Consider the following 23,121-nt stretch of genomic DNA (forward strand, 5'->3'; position numbering starts at 1 on the left):
TTTCCCATGCTCATATAATCAGATACATTTATGCTCTGTGTGTGTGTGTGTGATAGACACTTCTCTGCATTTCATCTGTCTCATCTAAACTATGTCATGGAGATCCCTCCAAGAAAACTAGGACAGTTCTAAACTCATTCTTTTCAATAACAGCATAATTTTTTCATTGTATGGATGAATCATAATTTAATTAATCATTTTTCTACCTAATACCTAATTTTAAAGTTTTTTTCCAATGGCAATCAAGGATGCAATAAACATCCTTGTATGTATATCCTTTCAAACTGATGCTTTTATTTAAATTGGAAAATTCTTCCTATGAGTGAGATTCCTAGGAAGAAGGTATGTACATTTTTAATTTTGCTTCCAAAATACTGTGACAATTCACATTTCCACTAGCAATGTGTGAGAGTGCCCCTTTCCACATATTCCTGAAAGCAGTAGCTGTTATCGCTCTTTTTTATTTTTGCCAATTTGATGTCTGTAAAGGGATATCTCATTGTTACTTTAATTTGCAATTCCCTGACTCCTTGTGAGGTAGGCATCTTGGCATCTTTTTCTGTATTTAGTGGCCATCTTGGATTTGCTCTTACATGAATTGCTTTTTTACATTCTTTGTCCATTTTCTATTGTTACCTTTTTTGTTTTTGCCTTTTTTTGTACAGTAAAACTCTTAACCCTTCATTTTTTGTGTAAATTGGTAATATTTTTCTTAGTCTATCATTTGTCTATTGAGTTTGTTTGTGGTATTTTTTCCACACTATGTATGTTTTTTATATTTGAGTTGTTACCTATCTTTACTTTTATAGCCTCAGGGTTCCCTGCTAAAAGTTTCTCCAATGTCTAGGGCTAAATTTCCATTGTTACATTTTTTACATTTAAATCTCAAATCCATCTGAAATTTATGTTTATACAGTATAAGGTAATGGTCTCACTTTTTATTCTACCATATCTATCACATCTACTACTGTTTGTCAGTAACATATATGTGAAATAAATCATCCTTAACCCCTGAATTGAAGTACCGCATTTTGCATGTACTAAATTTCCATACATCGCGGGACCAGGGGTATATTCAAAATACAAACAATCAGAACAGCACGGGCACAGAGCAGTCAGAACAGATGCTGTCTGTAAATCACTGCTACAGGGACACCCTGCAAACCAAGTGAATAGCAGTCCTGCCCTGAATCTATTTCCAGGTTCTCTACTCTGTTTCCATGACTTATTGGTCTATTCCTATGCCAGGATCATATGGCATAATTTCTAATTTCAGAAATTATTAAAATTATTAGAAATAATCATCAGAATAATAATAGCTAACACTGAGATAGGACTGACTTTGTGTCATGTATGTTCTAGGAACTTTGTATATATAAACTCATTTAATCCTTATAACAACCCTATAAATGAGGTGCGTTAAGCCATTTTATAAATGGGAAAACTGAGGGCCGGAGAAATTAACTAACTTGCCCAAAATGAGAAGTGAAGTCAAGATTCGAACATAGGTAGTCTGACTCTATATTCAGTTAGAGTATTCCTACCCACTATGCAATAAATATGCATAAAAAAGTCATCTCAATAACACTCAGTAAAAAACTGTAATAGCTTTTCTCTTACTAGGGGCTCTAATCATAGAAACTTTATATTAATCACTCCTGGAAACTTTCTATCTCCACACTTTTGTTAATTAAATAATTAAAATTTCTATGTTTTAAATCACCTTTAAGGATTTGAGTCATGGAAATGTCCAGCAATGGCCATCATAGGTGACAGATGGTGGGCACTTTGACTTTTAATTCAATTCAAAGGTTTAAGTATTCTGGATATTATGGCAACTTGGTTATGTTAGTAAAGGGTAGATAATATGATAGTATACATATTCAATGTCAATACAACAAGATTTATTTCTCACTTCACATGTCCAATGTGAGTTAGTGGGAGGTCGAGGGTGAGAAGTGGACCTGTCCAATGTGAGTTAGTGGGAGGTCGAGGGTGAGAAGTGACCATATAGTCACACAAGGACCCAGGTTAATGGGGGCCCTGTCATTGTATGATGCTACCAGCTCAACCACTGGCTTTAGGGGAAGAGAGACCAGGGAGAATTCACAGCCACTCTGAAATACCTTGCACCAGATACCATATATATTGCTTTGACTCACTGCCCCTTGATGAGAGCTAGTCATGAGGCCTCATCCAATTGCAAGAAGTATAGTCCTCCAGTATTCCCAGGAAAGAGAGGAGAACCACACAGAGGCAAAGAGTAGCAGTCTCTACCACATCCATTCACCTCACTCTTTGCAGTGATTTCAATCTGTTATGATGCTTTCTGTCCACTATTTCTTTAAAATGATGATACAAAGGAGATAAATTTGGATAAAATTTGTCCATACAAAAAGTATTATAGTTGGGGTTTATATTTTTGACAAAGGTCATGATAACAATTACATTAACAACAACAATGATAAAACAACTACAATTTGTTAAGCATTTATTGTTAGTCAAGAACTTCTGAATGATCTCACATTGTGAAGTAGTTCCTAGTATTATCTGAATTTTATAGTTAAGGAAATGAGGCTCCAACAGCTTAAGCAATTTGCCCAAGGTCACAGGTGGCAAGAAGAAGGGCCAGGAATTGAATTTATGAGGGCTGAACCCAAAGTCCAGGTCTCATCCATCAGGCCATAGAGTAGCAAACGCATCGCAGCAGTGCCCAATGGTATGCTCTCTAAACACAGCTATGCTTCAAAGCCTCTATAACCCTTTAAAGTGGCAAAATTAGGCTTTGATTCACCTATGTTAGCACTGGGAAGCTTCTTAGAGATTATCTAGTAGAACCCTTCTTGAAAATAAACTGTGTTCATTAGGATCAAGTTAAGCCACATAGTGGTTTAGAAAAGAAGTTTCTTTTTCTCTCATGTAGCAGTCTCAGTGTGAATGGCCCAGGTCTTCAGGGCAGTTTTGCTCCTCACAGCCCCTCAGGGATCCAGCTTCCTTCCAAGGAATTGCTGTGCCCTCTCCTAGGGCTCGTCATCAAAGTGAGGCTACCACATGCAAGTTCCAGCCAGCAATTAGAGGGAAGAGAACATGCACGAGGTACATGTAGGCTCAGGGTTCGAAAACATTAATGAAAACTGAAGGGGGAGGGAGAAAGAAGACACAAAAGACAAGCAATATGTGGGGGATGAAAAGAGAAAATGACATTCCTTTGCTTTTCCAGTGGCAGGAGAGATTATGGGCTCAAAGTAGGGAATTTTATCAGCCACAGGTTAAAAAAATATACATAAGAGGACAGTACTGCTTCCTGCCTGTTCCCTCTTTTTTCTCTCTTTCCACTTTCTCTCATTACAAGTGGACTTACAAGGAAGGAAAAGCCTGGAGGGGTCAGCCCCGTGGCTTAGTGGTTAAGTGCACGCGCTCCGCCTCTGGCCGCCCGGGTTGGGATCCCGGGTGCGCACTGACGCACCGCTTCTCCGGCCATGCTGAGGCGGCGTCCCACATACAGCAACCAGAAGGATGTGCAACTATGACATACAACTATCTACTGGGGCTTTGGGGGAAAAAAAGGAGGAGGATTGGCAATAGTGTTAGCTCAGAGCCGGTCTTCCTCAGCAAAAAGAGGAGGATTAGCATGGATGTTAGCTCAGGGCTGATCTCACCAAAAAAAAAAAAAAGAAAGAAAAAAGAAAAGCCTGGAAAGTGTCAGTGAGCTAGCACCTCATCAGTCAGTGAAGAAGACTGAGAGTAGGACGTGCTCCCATCCTGACATGGTTAACTGGGACCCGAGACTGAGGTATTCTGGTTAACGGAACTTTCAATTTAGCCATTAGTTAATCAGAAATATCTTTTGCTTGTTTTTTATTTTAAATTAAACAAAAATTTTTAAAGTAGGCAATGCAGTCACATTTGAAATTCAAAAGGATATTAAAAGGTTTACTCAGAGAAGTCTCTCACCCCTGTCCCCATGCCTGTTGTGAAAATGCACCAGACGATTAAAGAGATGATTTTATTCTGGCTGCTAGAATAAGAAGAATGTTCATTAACGAGAGATATCGCAAAGAAGAGGAAAGGGGCAGAGAAACAAGGGAGTCAGCCACGTCAGTCTATGAGAGTCACGAGGAATGATGAAGATGGGTCTTATTTCAGGCAGCTGGGTGGTCCTTTGCTGTTTCCTAAAAGACAAAAGGGTTGGGGGATTTCTTAACCTTCACTGTTTTCCTGGAGCACAGGGCTCAGGTAAAGTTCAACTTTGTCACTATTGATCCCAAACTTCTCGTGCCTTCTATAGGTGACTACTTTTATTGGTTTCTTAGGTATTGTTACAGTATGTCTTTGTACAAACACAAGGAAATATGACTACACATTCTTTTTTTTTTAAAAAAAAAAAGACTTTATTTTATACAGTAGTTTTAGGTTCACAGCAAAATTGAGAGGAAGGTACAGAGATTTCCCATATACCCCCTGCCCTCATATACCCACAGCCTCCCCCTTACCAACATTCCCCACCAAAGTGCTACATTTACTACAACTAATGAACCTACATTAACAGAACATAATCACCCAGAGTCCATAGTTTACATTAGGGTTCAGTCTTGGTGTTGTACATACTATATGGGTTTGGACAAATATACAGTGACATGTATCCATCATTATAGTATCATACAGAGCAATTTCACTTTCCTAAAAATCCTCTGTGCTTGACTATTCATCCCTCCCACTCACCCCAACTCCCGGCAACTGGTAATCCTTTTTACTGCCTCCATAGTTTTTCCTTTTCTGGAATGTCATATAGTTGGAATCATATAGTATGTAGCCTTTTCAGATTGGCTTCTTTCATTTAGTAATATGCACTTAAGTTTGTGTCGTGTCTTTTCACGCTTGATAGCTCATTTCTTTTTAGCACCGAATAATATTCCATTGTCCAGTGAATATATATTCTTATCCTTCCCTTTTTAACAAAAAGTAAAAAGTAGCATAGTATATACACCTTCTGAAACTTCCTTTTTTCATTTTATAGTATATCTTGGATATCTTTTCATATCCATACAGACAGCTTCTTTATTTTCCCTATTTTTTCCCACTGCATATCATACTATTCCATTGTGTGGATAAACCATAGTTATTTAACCAGTCCCCTAAGACACTTGAATTACTTCTATTATTTTGCTTTTATAAAAATGTTTCAATAAATAACCTTGTATGTATATCATGTTGTACATGTACAGGCATATCTACAGGATAAATTCCCAGAAGTGAGATTGCTAGGTCAACAGGTAAATATATCTGTAATTTCTGTAGATTTTGCTCAATTGCTCTCCGTAGGGTTTGGATCATTGTCTCCTCCTACCTGCATTGTATGAGCATGCTGTGTCCACGAAGCCTTACCAGAGTGTGTCGCCAAGTGGAGTTTTTCTAATCCAGTTGGTGATAAATAGTGGTATCTTGAAGTAATATTAATTTGCATTTCTCTTAAAAATATCTTTTTGATTCAATGACTATTATGAAAAATAATTTAGAAAAGAGACTTTACTGAAGATACTGACTCCTTGAATAATCAAAAATCAACCCCCTACCCCCACCCCTCACCAGTGTAAACTCAAATGAGTATTGTCATTCCACAAGATGAACAGCAGCAAGTCTCCAAAGTTATTCCACAAGCTTTACCAGCTGTTCCTCAAAAGAGTTCTGTGTTCAAATAAGTTTGAGACCTGGGGCCAAGAAGGTAAAGAGGCTTCTTTATTGAATGACTCCTCAGAGCCTTTGTAACTCTCACTATCATTGTGAGTTTCCAGCAGGGAAGAATCCTAGACTTTGTCTGTGGAGCCCTTTTCTCGGAGCATCTGCAGATAGTTTTCTTGGAACACACTTCTGGAAACATTGATGGAGAAGCTTTAGGAGATTGGGCTGGATTTATAACTGGTCAACAGCCAACGCTGAGCAGTGGTTTTAGTTTTTTGTTTTTTTTAAAGAAAAATCCTTGTTGTTTTCTTAAAATTTTTTTTCTAAAAATTGAGGAGGGAGTGAGGATCTCAGTTAATTGAAGGTTATTGATTAACTGGATATTAATATTCATTAGTTGGATTAACTGAAGTACGGGAATCAGAATCCAGACTTGGTTAGCTTCCCTCAGGGCCAGCCCAGGGAAATAAAGACGTTGGTAAACTGCTGTTTACCAGTCTTCTTTCCCCTTGGCTGCTTTGCTCAGTCCTCCATTGAAAATAGGCTGACAGGGAAAGACCTGAAAACTCAGTCGCTCTAAGATGCTAAGTGTTGGTTCATTTGTTCAATTACTTATTGAACAATTTCTAACTTGACTGCTTTGTGCTAGGTCCCTAAGTTTGTCCCTCAAGAAATGTAAGGCCCTGCTGACTCTCCAGCAGCCCCTAATCCAGTTAGGAAGATAACACATGCCCCACAGTGAGGTAACCATATGAGTGTGATTAAGTGACAAGATGAGAGTTAGGATAACGTTGCTTCTCCTGGGGCTCCTCTCTGGGGAGCCTGCTTTTTAAGCCTCTGGTAATGCTTTCCTGGGAGCTCTCCTTGTGGAATTTCCCCAGTTCCACAAACCACGATAAGGAGGCATTTTCTTTCTGTTTTTGAGAAGATGTGTTCCCTAGCACTCTCCCTTCTTAGTCGGCTAGCTCTGTTGCCTCCTGCAGAGGGACAAGCCTGCTGCTGTGGGGAATCCCAGAGGCCTGGCCGGCCTGAATGAGTGAGTGTTTCTTCAGCAGCCTTTGGCTCCACCTAAGGTTTTTCTCTGTTAATTGCAATAATATCGTCAATAATGTAGAAGACGGGGGAGAAAAGACGAGTCTACCTTATTATTTTTTTTCCCAAGTCCTATTTCCACCTCCAAATTTGTCTTTAGTTTATAGTAGCCACAAATTCATTTTGCTGAAGGCAAAATAGCCAGGTTCTCAATTTGAGCACTGGTGAGTAGCTTTTTGGAATCTGTTTTTGGAGCAGTCTAAAAAGAAACATGGTTTTTCAGAGCAGCTAAAAAGAGGACATATTAGAAATGCCAAATTGCTGTTATAAAGAGCTGGCTTCTGGCAAGGGACTTAACATTTAAGACTTCAAGGAAGAGATGTACAAAAATTTTGAAAGTATTTGTTTAAATGTGGTTTCATGAAGTTAGGAGCAATAAGTCAAGAAAGCTGGATGACCTTTACATGACTCCGTCTTGAATTCTTACTCACAAAATTAGTTCTATAATCAAATACTACAACCACATACTTAATCACAAAGATGTTCATCTTAGCATTTATTTATAGTGGTGAAAAATATGGAAATAATTTTAATGTCCAGTAGATAAATGAAAATAAAAATTAGGTTTTTGAAGAATTCTTAATGGAATTGATAATGTTTAATGTTAAGTAAAATATAGAACATCTATATTGTTTAAAATATGTACATATATGCATAGAAAAAAAACACTCTAAGAGAATACTGTATAACAAAATGTTAACAGTGGATTTCTCTACTAAGAGTGATTTCTATTTTCTTTTTGTTTTTTCCAGAACTTCAACAATAAGCATGTATCATTTTAATAATCAGAAAATTTTTTAAATGAATATTACTATTATAAGGAATTTATATCTAACAATGTTACAAAATTAATCAAAACAATGTGACTTAAATATAATGAATTGTTATTGTATATTTTGTGTGTGTGTGAGGAGATCAGCCCTGTGCTAACATCTGCCAATCCTCCTCTTTTTTTTGGCGAGGCAGACTGGCCCTGGGCTAACATCCATGCCCATCTTCCTCCACTTTATATGGGACGCCGCCACAGCATGGCTTGCCAAGCAGTGCGTTGGTGCGCGCCCGGGATCCGAACCGGCGAACCCTGGGCCGCCGCAGCGGAGCGCGCGCACCTAACTGCTTGCGCCACCGGCCGGCCCCATTATTGTATTTTTGATGTAAACATTGTTTCTGTCCTTGAAAAGGCTAAATATATTTGTAGTAAAGAAAGCACACAAGTTTTTGTTTTCTGTACTTCTGCAACATATAGATTTTTTTCCTTACTTTTGGTATTTACATGAGGCAATTGAAAACCTGTTCTCCATCACTGTTTATCACATTTTCACAAATCCCTGTTGGAAAAATTAGTTGAAATCATAGTAATGCTAAGAAAATCTAATCCTCCTTCAACAAACTCTCCTGGGCTTACAAATAAAATTCAACACTAGGCTGTGTGATCTAAAAAACCCTCCAGGGCAAAAGATTAAATTAGGAACTCTGGTTTAGTTACCCAGCAAGGCTGACACAGGAAAGCCTTGCTACCGTTGCAGTGGAAATAAAAGTGGAAAAGAAGAGAAAAACCTAGGCAGTTCATAATTAGACAAAGCGACTGGAAGAATTCAGCAACTTCTAAATAAGTTAAAAATACACAGGGCCCTGGTCAAATTACCTAGAAAATGCCACTTATTGTCTAAGGTTTTAAGTCAACATCTCCAAGCTGGCGCCACAGGCTGCTGCTACCTGGCAATCCTATTTCTTTAAAATAGGCAACAAAATCTTTTTTACAAGTTGAAGCAGCAAGGCTTGAGGAGCCTCTCTCATGGGTAGTGAATTCCAAGTGCTTTAGTTCAGAATTAAGTCACTTACCCCAGGGTTCCAGACAGTCTGGAACCCCACAGTAAGCCCTTCTCCCGGGCGGCAGCTTGGTGTAGAGAAAAAAGAGCTTGAAAACTCAAAAGCACCCTACAAATGCAAGGGCTTATTATCTTTCTTCTCCAACTATGGAGCAGTCTAGAGAAATTAACCCTCTCATTTGTTAACTTCAATAACAGGCTTTAACAGATCTGTAGTCATGGATGGCGCAGATAATTGCCCTAATTAGTTTGGTATGGAGGGAGCAAGGGCAGGGGAGATTTGGAGCTCAAGTAACTAAGCCTAAATTAAAAGAAAAAAATGAAGTTTACGCCTTAACAGATTTGCCATATGGATTCCAGATGTTATGGAAGAAATTTTATTGCTAAGTCTTCTGGGTCACTTTTTGTAGTTAAGAAGGCCTGAAGGCAGAACATGGTAAAAAGGGGGGGGACACGTTCTATTGACTGTTAAAGCCTCAGGGCGTGTGTGTGTGTGTGTGTGGTGTGTGTGTGTGTGTCTCCAGACTGAAAAGTAGCAACAAATAGCAACAGGGTCTTAAAATCCCCCTGGCACGGGAGCCTCACAGGAGTTATTTCTGAGTTGGCTTGCTTATAGCTTTGCTGGCAGACAAGTCACCTCCTTAGGTGGAAGTGATTGTTTTGGTATTTCAAGGCCACATCTCTCAGGAATTCTAAATTTAAAATGTTAATACAAACTCCCCAGTGTGCCAGGGAAGCCTGTGAGAATTTTGGTCCCATTTGGAAACAGAGACAGGTAATTATGTCAGAAATGGAGCTACACTTTACTTCAATAATATGCACCAAATTCTCTGTTTCTTCTCGTTTTGCAGAAAATGGTAAACACAGGGAAAAGAAGAGGAGTTCCAGACCCCGGGTACCAAAATATTACAGACACACAGGAAATGATTTTCAAATCCAGCCTGTAAACGTGTCATTTTGTGGGCTGCTCTGTGAGCCTAGAAAAGAGAGGCAAAGATCACATGGAAGACTTTCCTGCGTTCTGGGAAGGCTGTCCTGGAGGACTTCTGGAGGCCTTCCCCTGCCCGGGTGCTCTGAGTCACAGCTAAGCCCTAATTTGAAGTGTTGGAGAAAAGCCTATGAAATTTGAGGCAAAATATGTGGCTTAAACCTATCTCACTTTGCTTAAAAAAATGCAGACTTTGAAAAACAAGTGAAAGGCTAAAATATATTTTTGGAGGGAGTGGGGTATGTTCTCAGGCCTATTGCTTTATTTTAAGGTTTTCAATGAAAAATACTCCAAATATGTGATAAATAAGCTACTGATTCGTTGAAATATGCATTAAGCTTCCTGAAACATTTATGTACTGACTCTACTTTTACATTAATCTATCTGAATTATGTTTCCGGTGTATTAAACAAACGCTGTGCCTCTGGTTAGTGAACTGGTTTTGGATTCACTACTTCTCCAAATATTTGTATTCTGAGCGCCTTCTAGGGTAAGACATTCTTTGAATCAAACACACGAATTGATCAATCAATCTATCGGTTCATTGGGGCGCTCCGTCCTCCCCTCCAGCGCAGTGAGGAAGCACACTGGGCCTGGAGCCAGACTGTCTGACTCTCCCAGCTCTGCCACCTTGAGCAAATTGCTTCACCTCTGTGAACCTGGGTTGTCCCCTGAAAAGTAGGGCTAGTAATAGCACCTGCCTCATCAAATTAGATAAGTCAATAAGTGTAAAGCGCCGAGAACGCCTAGCAGGTAGTAAGTACTCAATAAATGTTGGCTATTCATTATGTAACGAGCATGGGGAAAAGGTATGTACAGGTACAGATTCAGAGATAAACAGAACAAGGTGCATGAAGGAGGGAATACCTGAACTGTTTCTTGGAGGATAAGAAGGGGTTCACTCAGTAGATGGAGAAGGACCAGGCCAAGCAAATGGTACAAGTGAAGGCACAGAACTATGAAACTAAAGAGCATACCTGGAGAATTGTAAACGGTTCATTAGACCTAGATTAAAAGGTGTGTTAGCATGAGGAGAGACAGCCCTCTGCCGCACTTCTCATCACGTGGGTTTGGTCAGTAAATCCTGAGTGGTCTCACTCCTCACTCTCACACAAATCCGAGGCTTTACAAGAGCATTCTGGCAAGCTGTACAGTTAGGGAACCATCAGAGTGTTGCTGATCACAGTAGCCGTGAACGTGGCTGAAATCCTCAAGAACCAGCTGGAGAATGATAAGGGAACAACATAGGCTACACTGGCATTTGAGGGCAGTTGGAAGAGAAGGAGCCAGAGAGACGAAATAGAGACGAGAACCAGAATGTCATGGGGCCCTGGAAAAAACCAAAGGAGTAAAAAGTGTTTCACATCAATTATGACATTTTTGATAAAAAATGACAGAAAACTTAAACTGGTTTAAACTGTCAATATTTATTGGCCCATATAACTGAAAACACAGAGGAACTCAGTTTACCATCAACACTGAGCAGTTATATCGAGTGCCTGCTATGTGCCAGGCATTGTTCCACTCAATGAACAAAACAGGCACCAAGTCCTTGCTCTGCAGACCATACATACAAGTGCTTCTTGGTATCTTTTTTTTTTTGCAGTAAAATGCAAATGCGATGCTTCACATTGGGAAAACTAAGTGGAGAGAGATGAAGAGAAAGCTTTAGAATTTAACGAAAAGTCCAAAACATTTGCTGGGAATTTAACACCTTTTTGTAGGACTATCTGGAACTTCTGTCCTAGGTGATAATGGAGGGGTGAAATGTGGAAGCAGTTATGTATGGATACAAAACTCTAAAATCCAAAATACCACCAATGATACGTTTTAAAGTCCAGTTGTGGATTTAATCAAACTTTTTGACTCATTGAATTGAGTTGCTAAGTTCATTCAGGTACCTGTAAAAACAATTACGCTTTTCAAATATCACCGGTAGGGCTTCAATTGCACGGTAACATGTTTTGCATGTAGGTCATGTCCAAACCTGCATTAGTCCATTCACATTTTAATTAAAAAATATATAGTTTGCAATAAAAGAAAACCTCTTAGCCATTATATCCAACTGAGCACTATCAGTTTCTCATATCCCTGTCTCTTCTCCAATGCCTTAGTTCATTCAGACACTTACCACTCTACTGGACTACTGCAATGGGTCTTTCTGACTCGACCTATCCCCTATATATCCATCCTCCCCATGGCTACCAATGTGATTTTGCTAAAATGAAGATGGGTCCTTTGTTCCTAACACAATGCTTTGCACCAAAAAGTGCTCTATAAACCTTGCGTGGAACGGGATACAGATTCTCGCCTGAGCTCTGAAGCTAACTCATGGTGTATCTGTGGGTATATTACTTCATCTTGCTGGGCCTATTTTCCATTCCCTAATCTGAAAAGGATAAAAACCTACCTCTTTAGGTTTTTGGAAAACAAACTACTACTACATGATTGAACTTTGTGAACCCAAAAGCACTCTATAGCATTAAGGGTTAAGATTAGAAAGTTGCAAGTTTGCAAATAAGTCCAGATAATATTAGTATTTTAATGGCTAAAAAGCAGTGTCACTTTCCTCAGTAATGTTCTTTGATTCCAATTAGAATGTTTTCCATAAAACTCTATAAAGCTATTCACACTTTGAATTTTAAAATATGGCCCACAAATGCTTAGTTCCTTTCTCAAATTTTACCCCTGTAGAAAAGAAAGTCCTTCATACCTGATGTGGCTTAACTTCTTTATTTTAAAGACAAGGAAACAATCAGAAATATCAAGTGACTTGATCCCCTAAAAATGAAGCAACTTGGATAGAGGATTTTCCTTATCTGTATGGATTTTATGAGATTCTTCTCCACTGGGTCTTCACTAGCTGAACCAAAAAGCTCCTGCCTTCAGTCCCCACGTGGACACTTGTTTCACAAACATGTTCCCAGGACATCTCTGAAAGGGGAAAAGAATCCATTTTCTAACATGGTGATGGATGTAGAGAGTGACAGGAAAGTACATTTTCCAACCATGGATACTTCTGTGGAAGGTTAAGCAATCCACAAACAAGTTCCTTTCCCCTTCCATTTTCTAGCCGTTTTGAAAAGAAACCCAATGAAATACAAATGGTTGAGTCAGACTGCTCTAAAATATTTAGCCTCCTTCTTCCTAAATCCTCCCTTCCCCAACTAAATTAAAACTAGCCTGACCTGTACTAGGATAGGTGCACATCTTCCAGCAGCTGCTTAATAATCTCACAGGTGTAGCCACTACCTGTCCTGTCTAAAATACCAAAACATACACCCTCCCCACCCAAAAAAAGTTATGCTTGCTTCCCCTCTTTCTGTTACCTTCTAGAAAGGAGGCTCAAAGCACTACTAGGGACTGATTCAGTGAGATTTTGTTCTCTGTCGTAAACTGCTCTAAGTTGGGAGTTGAACCAATAAATGGTAAAAAGAGGTTAAAAAGATTTTCAGACCATGGCTTGCTGGACTTTTTGTACGAGGTTTGCTTTCACGCTGATTTAAAAATCTTGCGATATTTCAGTAACTTCTGAGATATCTGCTCCACCAACACATGCATCCAGACTATAGATTTCTCCAGATTTGGGAATCACAACCTCATAGTTATCACTCCATTTGTTTAGTTTGGTGTCACACTGGGGTCACACTTTACCAGTTGATGCCATTCCCTAGTATATGATACCATAGCCCTCTAAAATCTTCATATACAAAGGCTTCAATCTTAAACAAAAAGTTTCTTGCTTTATCAATTTCAAGATTCATGTACAGTCATGTGTCACTTGATGCAGACACATTCAGAGAAATGCGTTGTTAGCAATTTCATCATTGTGCGAACCTCAGAGTGCACTCACACAAACCTAGATTGTATAGCCTAGTACACACCTAGGCTATGTGGTACTAATCTTATGGGACCACCGTTGTATATGCAATCTGTTCTTGACTGAAATGTCATTATGCCACGCATGACTGTATTTGTAAACCTAGAGGATGAGCAGCTGTAGAATTGGTTTCTGCGTTTGAGATATACTGGAAGCCATCATACTGTTATGTTTCTTCCTCATTCCACAAAACACCATGGCTGGCACAATCACTTTTAATGACTTTACAAATTTCAATCTACTTGATCCATGTTCCCAACCAAACAAATTTTATATAGTTTTTCAAATGTTGGCTTTCAGCATGTGGGAAAATAATTAGATGGGGATGTTTTTAGAACTCAAAGACTGATGTCTTTAATTTTTCATATACACTAAATGTGCAGTGTCCTGAAATTAATCTTAAAGGCTTAAGAATCATGGAAAGATTGATGCTGTGTGTAACCTCTCCTTTTTATCATTCAAAGTGTTACAAATAACTGCACTGCATTTTGGACTGTAGAACTCAAAACAAATATTATATCTTCCTGACTAGCCCTTATTCATTTTCTTGAGTATTATTATATGCAAAGCATTAAAATAGGAGCTGGGTAGAGAAAACACGTAGAAATAGAGTTGCCAGATAAAATATAAGATGCTCAGTTAAATATGAAATGCAGAAAAACAAATGTTTAGTATAAGTATGTCCCAAATATTGTATATACTCAAACATTATTTGTTGTTTATCTAAAATTCAAATTTAACTGGGTGTCCTGTATTTTTATTTGTTATATCTGGCAACTCTTCGTAGAAGATTCCTTATCTTCAGCAAACCTACTATTTAACGGAGAATTTAATGAGCAATCATAATATAAGGCATAGATGATGAGTGCAGAGATAATAACAACCAGGGGAGGAAAAGATCTCCACTAACCACCACAGCAGAGCACTGACTGGGAAGATAAGCAACTGCAGTTACTAAGAGAGGACTCGATTGTGATTGATGGATGGGAGGTTCAGTGCGATGATTTTGGAGTTCAAGTGTCCTGAGTTAAATCCCAAATTCAGAGCTCACTAGCTGTATAACCTTGGACAAGTTAATCTCTCTTTATTATAAAATGAGGCTACTCATACCTGCTTTACTAGGCTGTGTGAGGATCAGAGATAACATGCACAAAGCACCTGGAACACACAGGAGGCACTCCCTAAATGGTAATACCTACTATTAAAATGTAACATGGTAAAGAGGGTACTTGTCGCAGACAAATATTCAAATGTTAATGTTATACAGTAATACTAATACTGAATAAGTAATTTTATTTCCATGATCTATTTACACTGTACAAACACTGTTGAAAAGCACCCTACAAGTTCACAGTACATTACAATATATTTACTTTAAAAATATATTCCTTTATAAAAGGTTCATAGAACGTTGGCATGTCAACGTGACAAAACTCTCAAAGCATGTCACCAATTCCGTGATAGCAAGAATGCTTCCAAGTATTGTCAATTTCACAATCACAATCACCATTTCAGTTTTAAATACATACAAGTTTTAAATAAGAAATGAATTCTACAGTGGAAAGTTCCTGCAGCAATACTTATTAGTTAATTAACACGTATTTTCATGGACATGTTGGATCACAATAATTTACAACACCAACTTAATCTGCCAAAAAGAAACCATTTCAACAAGTTTCGCAGTCCAGAAATTCTTGTCATTTGTTTTCTACTTTTTCTTCTTTGCTGTTTCTCCTGGTTCTACTTTGCGCTTTTTAGAAGTATGCTCATCTTTTTCATCATCTTTAAATAGGAAAGGAAGAGTTTCAATCAGTAATTTCAAAAAGACACAACAAAAAACATGTTAGATATTAAAATTTCACTGACTTCATATCAAAATCAGCACCCTCATCAACTATTGTTTTCTTTCAAAGTTTCCCAATAAAAACCAAAAATTAACTTTTAGAACTCTGATTTAAAGTGTATGTAAAAATAAAGATTTTTTTTCAATTGTGGTGTTACACAAAATTCACAAAGTGAGCCTTTAGTATATTACGGTAGCTTAAAATGAGAAAAATCAGATTTGTTCTGAAAAAGCTGCTCCCAAATATTCTATAGTATATATCTTGTATATATTTAGATATATAATCTACACTTTGTAAAAATGGAACATATTCTGTTTCTTTTTACAAAAAATATCAATTTAACCATGACATTTGAGTGGCTATCAGCTGTCCTTTCTCTTTCAATCTGCTTTCTCTTCCCCTAAAACAACTCCCCTCCCTATCTCAACCCCTTTCCCCCCAATCCTTATATTTTGAAGTTAAAAAAGCACTCACAGGTAGATATTTCACTGAAACGTCATTCTCAATTTTGTCCTACATAGTTAGTTCTACTCCTCCCGTCCCCTACTCCTAGGAGAGTTGGAATATTCTAATGGCAACAGAAAAACCGACATCTTCCCCTTCTTCATATTATGGAGAATTTGGGGAAGGGAGAGTGGAGGAGAACTTCACATTAGAACAATGTCCTTTACACTTTCCCAAAATGTTATTTACCGTCTGTAGCCACAGAAAATTTCCAATTAATAAAAATGTCAAACATGAAAAAGTTGGCCCGTTTATTCAATTAAAAAATCTAACTATAGGATAGTTCAATAAAATGCAGAGTAGCACAGACCAGCTTCTACTTCCCAAGTCCCTAAAGAAATGTGTGGCTTTATTTTAAGAACTCCATATAGAGTAATATGTAGATGATGTTCTGATTTGTAAAAGACGAATTTAGTTTAAGCACGTTACTGAATTCCTTGTAGTTTTTGACTTTATTTTCTTGATCAACTATCAAAATAGTTCAACAACTATCATGTGGTGGTCTATAAAATATTTTCATGTTGAAAAGGGCCCTCATATTAGAAAATCGGGGCAACTACTTATATCAGATCATAAACTCTTTATGGAGGAAATATATTTAAAACCTTAAGCCTTTAATTCCCTTCTATTGACTGTACCACACTCATAATTGATCTCCTTTGTTGGATGTGGACAATAGTATCAACAGCAAGGGCTTCATCTTCATTCATCTTCAAACACAGTATGGTGATGTTAGCCATATATTTCATGGAGCACTATGGATTTATGTAGGCAGGAAGATAACATACAATTCAGATCAATGACTCACCCCAGGAGTTTACAAACCAAAGTTTTAATCAGCAGTTCATCATGTACACACAAAAATACTGGCTCTGCAAACCAAATGATAACGGCACATAGCTCAAACAAGCCAAGGCTTTTGTTTTTTAATTGGAGTTTAATCACCACCATGCTTGACTTTTGAGACAATTTTCAGTAGTGGTAATATAAAAACCGAAATTACTTTCTAACTCTACTATAAAATCTGTTAACACATATTAAAAAGATGATCTTGAGACACTTCTGCTTTTTATTTGCCACTTATTACAAGTAAAAATGTACTGAATAACAATAAAACCACAAATCACTGAGTTTGGAAAAATAACTTCCTATCAGTGATTTGAACAGAAGAGCTAATGCCATCTAGTGACATGATAAGGCACTGCCTTAAAAAACAGTGCAGGAAAAAAATCTGAAATGTTTGTTCATCAACTTTACTGATGTGCCATATGGATGCACTAATGAGGAAACAATTTTTCTACTATGGAACTCATGTCACTCAAGGTAAAGAAGTTTAAATTATTAATACGAACTAACTTTCTAAATTCTTAAAAAAAAAAATTAGCTAGGCTTTCATGATTAATTACATGTTAATAAAGTTACAATTAATACCTAAGCCTTACTGATCTACATTTTACAACCACAAAACAAAAAGTGCTGATAGGTAGCAAGACTCAATGAGGAGTTTTGAATCTTTCCCAGCTCCTCCTCTAAAATACATGCAAGAAGTTAACTGGCAAAAAAGGCCAAAGGGCAGAAAACGGGAAGAAAAAGTAAAAACAAAGAAATTTGATAATATAAAAATTAGATAATTTAAGAGTGTGGAATTTCTAATACAAGATATTTTACAAATTAAAAAAAAATGAAGTAGGGGCCGGCCTTGTGGCATAGTGGTTGAGTCTGGCATGCTCCGCTTTGGTGGCCTGGGTTTGTGGGTTCGGATCCCACGCGCAGACATACACTACTCATCAAGCCATGCTGTGATGGCGACCCACGTACAAAATAGAGGAAGACTGGCACAGATATCAGCTCAGGGCTAATCTTCCTCAAGCATTAAAAAACAAAAAAAGTAAAAATATGATGTTGGGGAAATTGATTTTACAGTGACCTTGTGAATATGTTATGGGAATCTGAATTGGTAGAAGTCACTTCTAAAAAGGGAGTACTTATTACAAAAAGAAGATAGTTATATTCAATAACCAACATTAAAGTCAAAATTGAAGATTTCAGAATTATCTTATAATCTCATGATCCAGCTTTAAACTGGCTGAGCACTGGGTCCTTCTGTTTTTTTTTTTTTGTGAGGAAGATCAGCCCTGAGCCAACATCCATGCCAATTCTGCTCTTTTCGCTGAGGAAGACCGGCTCTGAGCTAACGTCTATTGCCAATCCTCCTTCTTTTTTTCCCTTTTTCGCCCCAAAGCCCCAGTAGATAGCTGTATGTCATAGTTGCACATCCTTCTAGTTGATGTAGATGGGACGCCGCCTCAGCATGGCCAGACAAGCAGTGTGTTGGTGCGTGCCAGCGATCTGAACCCGGGCCACCAGTAGTGGAACACGCGCACTTAACCGCTAAGCCACGGGGCCGGCCCCAAAGGTCCTTCTGTTTTTTGATACTGTCTATATTCACTTGCTTATGGAAGACCATCAAATGATCAAAAGGATAGAAATTATCTATGGGAAGAACTGTGTTACTTGCCACATTTGGAACTCCGTGTAATTGAACTCAACAGGCAAGCTGGAAAAAAGATACTTCTTTCCGCTGTTTGTCCTGGTAGATAATCCTGGCCTTTTCCATTCAGGAACAAAGACAGGAGAGCAGCAGCCTATGGCATCCTAGTCTGAGTATCAACTCTAGTGCCCTTGCTGCCATTCTTCCTACAGGATAGCTATTTCTCAATTACTCTAGCCCGCAAAACATCAAGAGACTAGACCCCGGTTTATTAAGGCATCGTTTCCATTTAAAGACCTGAATTTGAATCCCTATTCTGCCTCTTCCTAGCTGGGTGAATTTGGGCAAATTCTTTAATCTGAGATTGTCTTCTTACTTGTAACACAGTAACAATAAATCATGTACCACTTCTGTAGTAGGTTGCTAAATTAGAAAACTTGTGTGAAAGTACCTATTTTAGAGCTTGGCATTTTCTAGTTTTGTGACAAGTCACATAAGCTCTCACTTCCACATTTCCCTGTCTGGTTTCACAAGCTGTTGTAAAGATTACAGATTATTTATGCAAAAGTGTTTTTATTAATTGTATCAAATACTATACAATATGAGGTTTTATAAATGCCCACTTCATTTGGCATCTCCAAAAAGAAGCCATTTACTGAAGATATGCCTTCATTAGTGACTTCTAATCCACATTTGGAAACCAGTGAAAGAAACAGAAAAACCAGATGGAATCAAAACTGAGTAAGAACTCCTGCCAGTTAGCTACCCTTCCTCTTAAAACAACTCTCTGTACAGTTGTAAAAGGAGCTAAAAAAGTAGCCCTTGCATTATGGGAAGATCAGAAATCTGTGTAACAAAAATAGCACACACTTTTATAAAAATGATACTCCAAAACATGTAGTTCAATTCAACAATTATCCACTGAATACCTACAACATACTACAAACTGAGATACAACCATAAATAAGACCTGGATCTTGCTGTTTAAGGAACTCATAGACTTATGAACAAATAATCACGTAAAAGGTGATAAGTGCAATCAACAGCATTAGCACATACAAGGCACAGAGGAGCAAATAATTAATCTGAGACTTTTTCTTCTTCTTCGAGTTGGATTTTGCAAGATGAATGAGTTTGACAGCCAAAAGGGAGAGAACATTCCAGACTAAAGTGCAACATACACTGAAAGGCATGGAACCATAAAATAGCATGGCCTATTCACTTCTGAATTTTAAGATCTTAAGGTGCTGGAAAGGGGGCCATGTGAAATGAGGGTGGCAGGGCCTGTCACAGACGGCTCTGACTCCATTCTGCTGGTGAAGGGTTTTAAGCAGGTGAGTTACATGATTAGATATGACTTCTAGAAAGTGAACACTAGCTGCAGTGTGAGGGATGGAGTGGGAGGGGGGTAAAAGTGTGGAGGCAGAGATTACTGTGAATGAAAAAATGAAATTACTGTACTATGAACAAGACAAATAAGTCATTCTTTCTATTACTATATAGTAGTACTCAGTTAAATTCATTTTGTCACGCCAATTTTAGCTCTAAAGCACAACTGCTTTATTATAAAATGAAGCCATCAGCGCTTTACAGCTGCAATCACAAGAATCCACAAATTAACTCCTGCTGTTCTAATAATAAAGCACCATAAATCACACATACCACTGGTTGAGATACCGATGATTTCACTTTAAAGCCTGAATAATTTATGATCTTTCTCTAAAACACAGCAAAAACTACTGGTTGAGGGATCAGAGACTTCACTTTAAAGCCAAATACATACAATCTTTCTCAAAAACACAGCAAAAAGTATCCAAAGACCATCATAATCAGTTTCTTAACTTGCTAAATTTAAACTGCATTCATTAAATATCTCGTTCTTTTTAAACCCATCACAGGGACCACCACCGAGGTCTAACTCTCCTTACCGGATTCCACCGTCTCCTCCCCTTCCGGCAGAAGCCTAGCCTTCTTAGCATTCTGTGGGGCATCATCACCATTGTCCTCATATATGTTAGACCATTTTATTGCCATATCCAGCTCTGGAGGCGGAGGTTTCTTCTCAGTACTGTAGGTCTCCGGAGGTGGCACATAATTTGACTTCCATACTTTGAATTCCTTTGGAGGCTGTTAAGCAAACACATTGAGAAGCACTGTGACGATCCGAGGTGCCTATAATCGGTATGGGCACATGCACCTCTCTGTCGTTTGCTTATTGTTCAGGTTGACTTTTCTTTTTAAGGGTTAAAGACACATTTTTCCATCAAAATCACAATACTGTTAAGTGAAAAGCCAAAGGGTTCCCTATACGAATAAAGCTAATAACTTTTAGTTACCAAAGAAGAATCCAGTCTCAGAGACACTACGCCAAGGCTGACCCCTTCAGGAGGCTGCAGCAGACACTGTCTTGGAGGCAGCACCGCAGGCACTTCGGCGTCAAAGGGAAGGGGTCTCGGGGAGAAGCTGCAGCGGGGTGGGGTGGGGGAGTCACCACCGTTAGTCCTCGCCGCGCGGGGTCAGGGCACCGAGCGCGGAGGATGGGGCGTCCTCACACGGGGCGGGGGCTGCGGGTCAGTCTGACACCCACCAGGCTGGGGGAGGGGCTCGGGCTCCCCAGGGCTGGGGGAGGGAGGGGCGGCGCGGCATCCCGCAGGGGGTGACTGCGTGTGGGGGAACGGACAGCCGGGCCCCAGGAGGGTGCTCGGGAGCGGGGGCCCGAGGCCGGGGCCAAGATCAGGAACCGGGGTCGGGGACCTCACCTCCTCCGGCGCCTTGACGACGTGCCTCTCCCAGTCGATCTGTTTGTTGAGCGGATTGTAGAGAAAGGCCGGGCGAGTCACGCTCCGGAATAGCTCGTCAGGGCCCGGCAGCCGCTTCTCTGCCTTGTTCCCACAGCTGCCCGCCGACTTCGCCGGATCTGGGGCCCTGCGACTCGTCTCCTCCGGCTCGCTGTTATCCTCCTCGTCCGAGGAGCCTGAGCTGCTGCTCCCGTAAGCCGCGAAATAGCTCAGCGGGTCCTTCTCCTCCGCTGCCATGACGGCTGCGCGCGACGACCGACGGCTCCGCCGGAAGCCGGAAGCTGCTTCAGGCCCCGCCCCGCCGTTAGCGTCACCCCAAGGCTCGCAGATGCTCTCGGGCCTGCGCCCCCTGGCGGCTGCGCCGCGCTCCTGCTCCTGGGCTGAGGGACAGGCTGGAGGCGGGGCCGCGCACATTCCCAAACGGGGGCTACTTTTGCTCATTCCTGAGGGGCCCTGAGAAGAGACAGGTCCTGAGCCTGTGGTCCCAACCAAGTTTTCAGCATTCAATAAGAATTTATTGAAGGTACAGAAGAGCTAAGGATTTTGTCTTTTCACTGCCACCTCACTTTAGCCCTTGCCCAAAGAGACCAGGATTTCTTCCTGATGCCATGGCCTCTCCTCTTCAAGATAAAAATTACTCTCAGTGTGCTTCCCTCAGTCGTCATGGAAGACCTGTGTGGGCGGTGGACTCATCAGGTCACAAACTGAATCCTCTCCTGCTTGACCTCGTTCCAGCGCCCTCTGAACAACCTCTCTCTTTGATGAAACTCCTCTTGGATTGCGTCCCACCACTCCGGGGTCCTCCAAACCCTGGCTGCTCATTGTCAGCCTCCTTCCATGCCTGCTTTGCTCTGTGTGGCCCTTAAACGATGGTGTTTCCCAGCATATGATACCATCTTTCAGCAATACTTACTGATCTCTTGTAGAGGGTGTTACAAAGTTACGAGTCAACCAGCCCATCTCTTTCCAAGGCATTAACTAAGATATGCTTGTGACTCCCAAATCTGGGTCTCCCACCCCATCATTCTCCTCAAAGCTCTGTACTGGACCTCCACCTGGCTCTTCTACTTTCCATATGGACATCATGCTGGCGCCTCAAATACCCACCTATTGGATCAGTAACTAGTCTTTCCATCTAACTTGTTTCTGCATTTGTGTTCTCTCTCTTAGTAAATGACATAACCATGTGCCTAGTTACCAGGGAAACTAGAAATCTTTGACTTCTGGTGAACTAAGAGGGAATGATACTCAAATGAAAGTGATGAAGTTGTGGTATCAGAGTAAAGGTTTACAGATGCCACATAAAGATGCCTGCTCATTCAGATGATACACTCATTTATAACTTGCCATTCTTGCTGGAGGTAGGCTCCGGGGGCAGAGATATGTCTAGCTTGTTTACTCCTCTTTACCGGTCCTATAGCACAATGTCTGTGAGCTCCTTAATGGGAGGAGTTGGACTGTGCTTTGTTCATTTTTATATTCCTGGCATTCAGCTCAGTGCCTGTCACTAAGCAGATGATCAATAAATATTGTGGATTATAATAATTTATGAGGGTGTAGGTCTAGGTAAGTGTTTCTCAAATTTTTCCATCCAAGTACCTATGTTGACAGAGGAAAATGATGGTCCCAAAGTACAAAGTTTGGGAGTAACCCAAACGATCCTCACTTCTGAGACCAATTGCAAACTTTTGCTAGAAGGATTCACTGAAAGCTGTTTTATTCATGGTTATGGTTTATTATAGCAAAAGGATATGGATTAAAATCAGCCATGGGAAGAGGTGCATGGGGCAGAGTCCGGGAGACTTCCACATGCATAACTTCCAGCTGTCCTCTCCCAGTGGAGTTGTAGACGGTACTAACTTCTTGCAGCAAAGATATGTGACAGTATGCATGGAGCCTGCCAACCAGGGAGGCTCATCTGAGCCTTGGTGTCCAGAGTTTTAACTGGGGCTTGGTCATGCAGACATAGTTGCTTGCCCACGTGGCTGACCTCAGTCTCCAGCCCCTCCATAGGTC

General features: G+C 39.8%; 1 protein-coding gene across 1 annotated transcript; it reads right to left on the reverse strand.

The window, feature by feature from the left end:
* Window positions 1–14,740: 14,740 nt before the first annotated feature.
* On the reverse strand, window positions 14,741–21,369 carry C4H1orf52 (chromosome 4 C1orf52 homolog). Its single transcript, XM_058538412.1, has 3 exons — window positions 21,067–21,369; window positions 20,236–20,434; window positions 14,741–15,250 (listed from the first exon to the last, which is right to left on the reverse strand). Exons 1-3 carry the CDS (start codon window positions 21,340–21,342, stop codon window positions 15,177–15,179), a joined length of 549 nt encoding a protein of 182 aa, XP_058394395.1. The 5' UTR covers window positions 21,343–21,369; the 3' UTR covers window positions 14,741–15,176.
* Window positions 21,370–23,121: the final 1,752 nt, after the last annotated feature.

The sequence above is a fragment of the Diceros bicornis genome, chromosome 4 (genome assembly GCF_020826845.1).
Source record: "Diceros bicornis minor isolate mBicDic1 chromosome 4, mDicBic1.mat.cur, whole genome shotgun sequence".
Classification (NCBI taxonomy): Eukaryota; Metazoa; Chordata; class Mammalia; order Perissodactyla; family Rhinocerotidae; genus Diceros; species Diceros bicornis.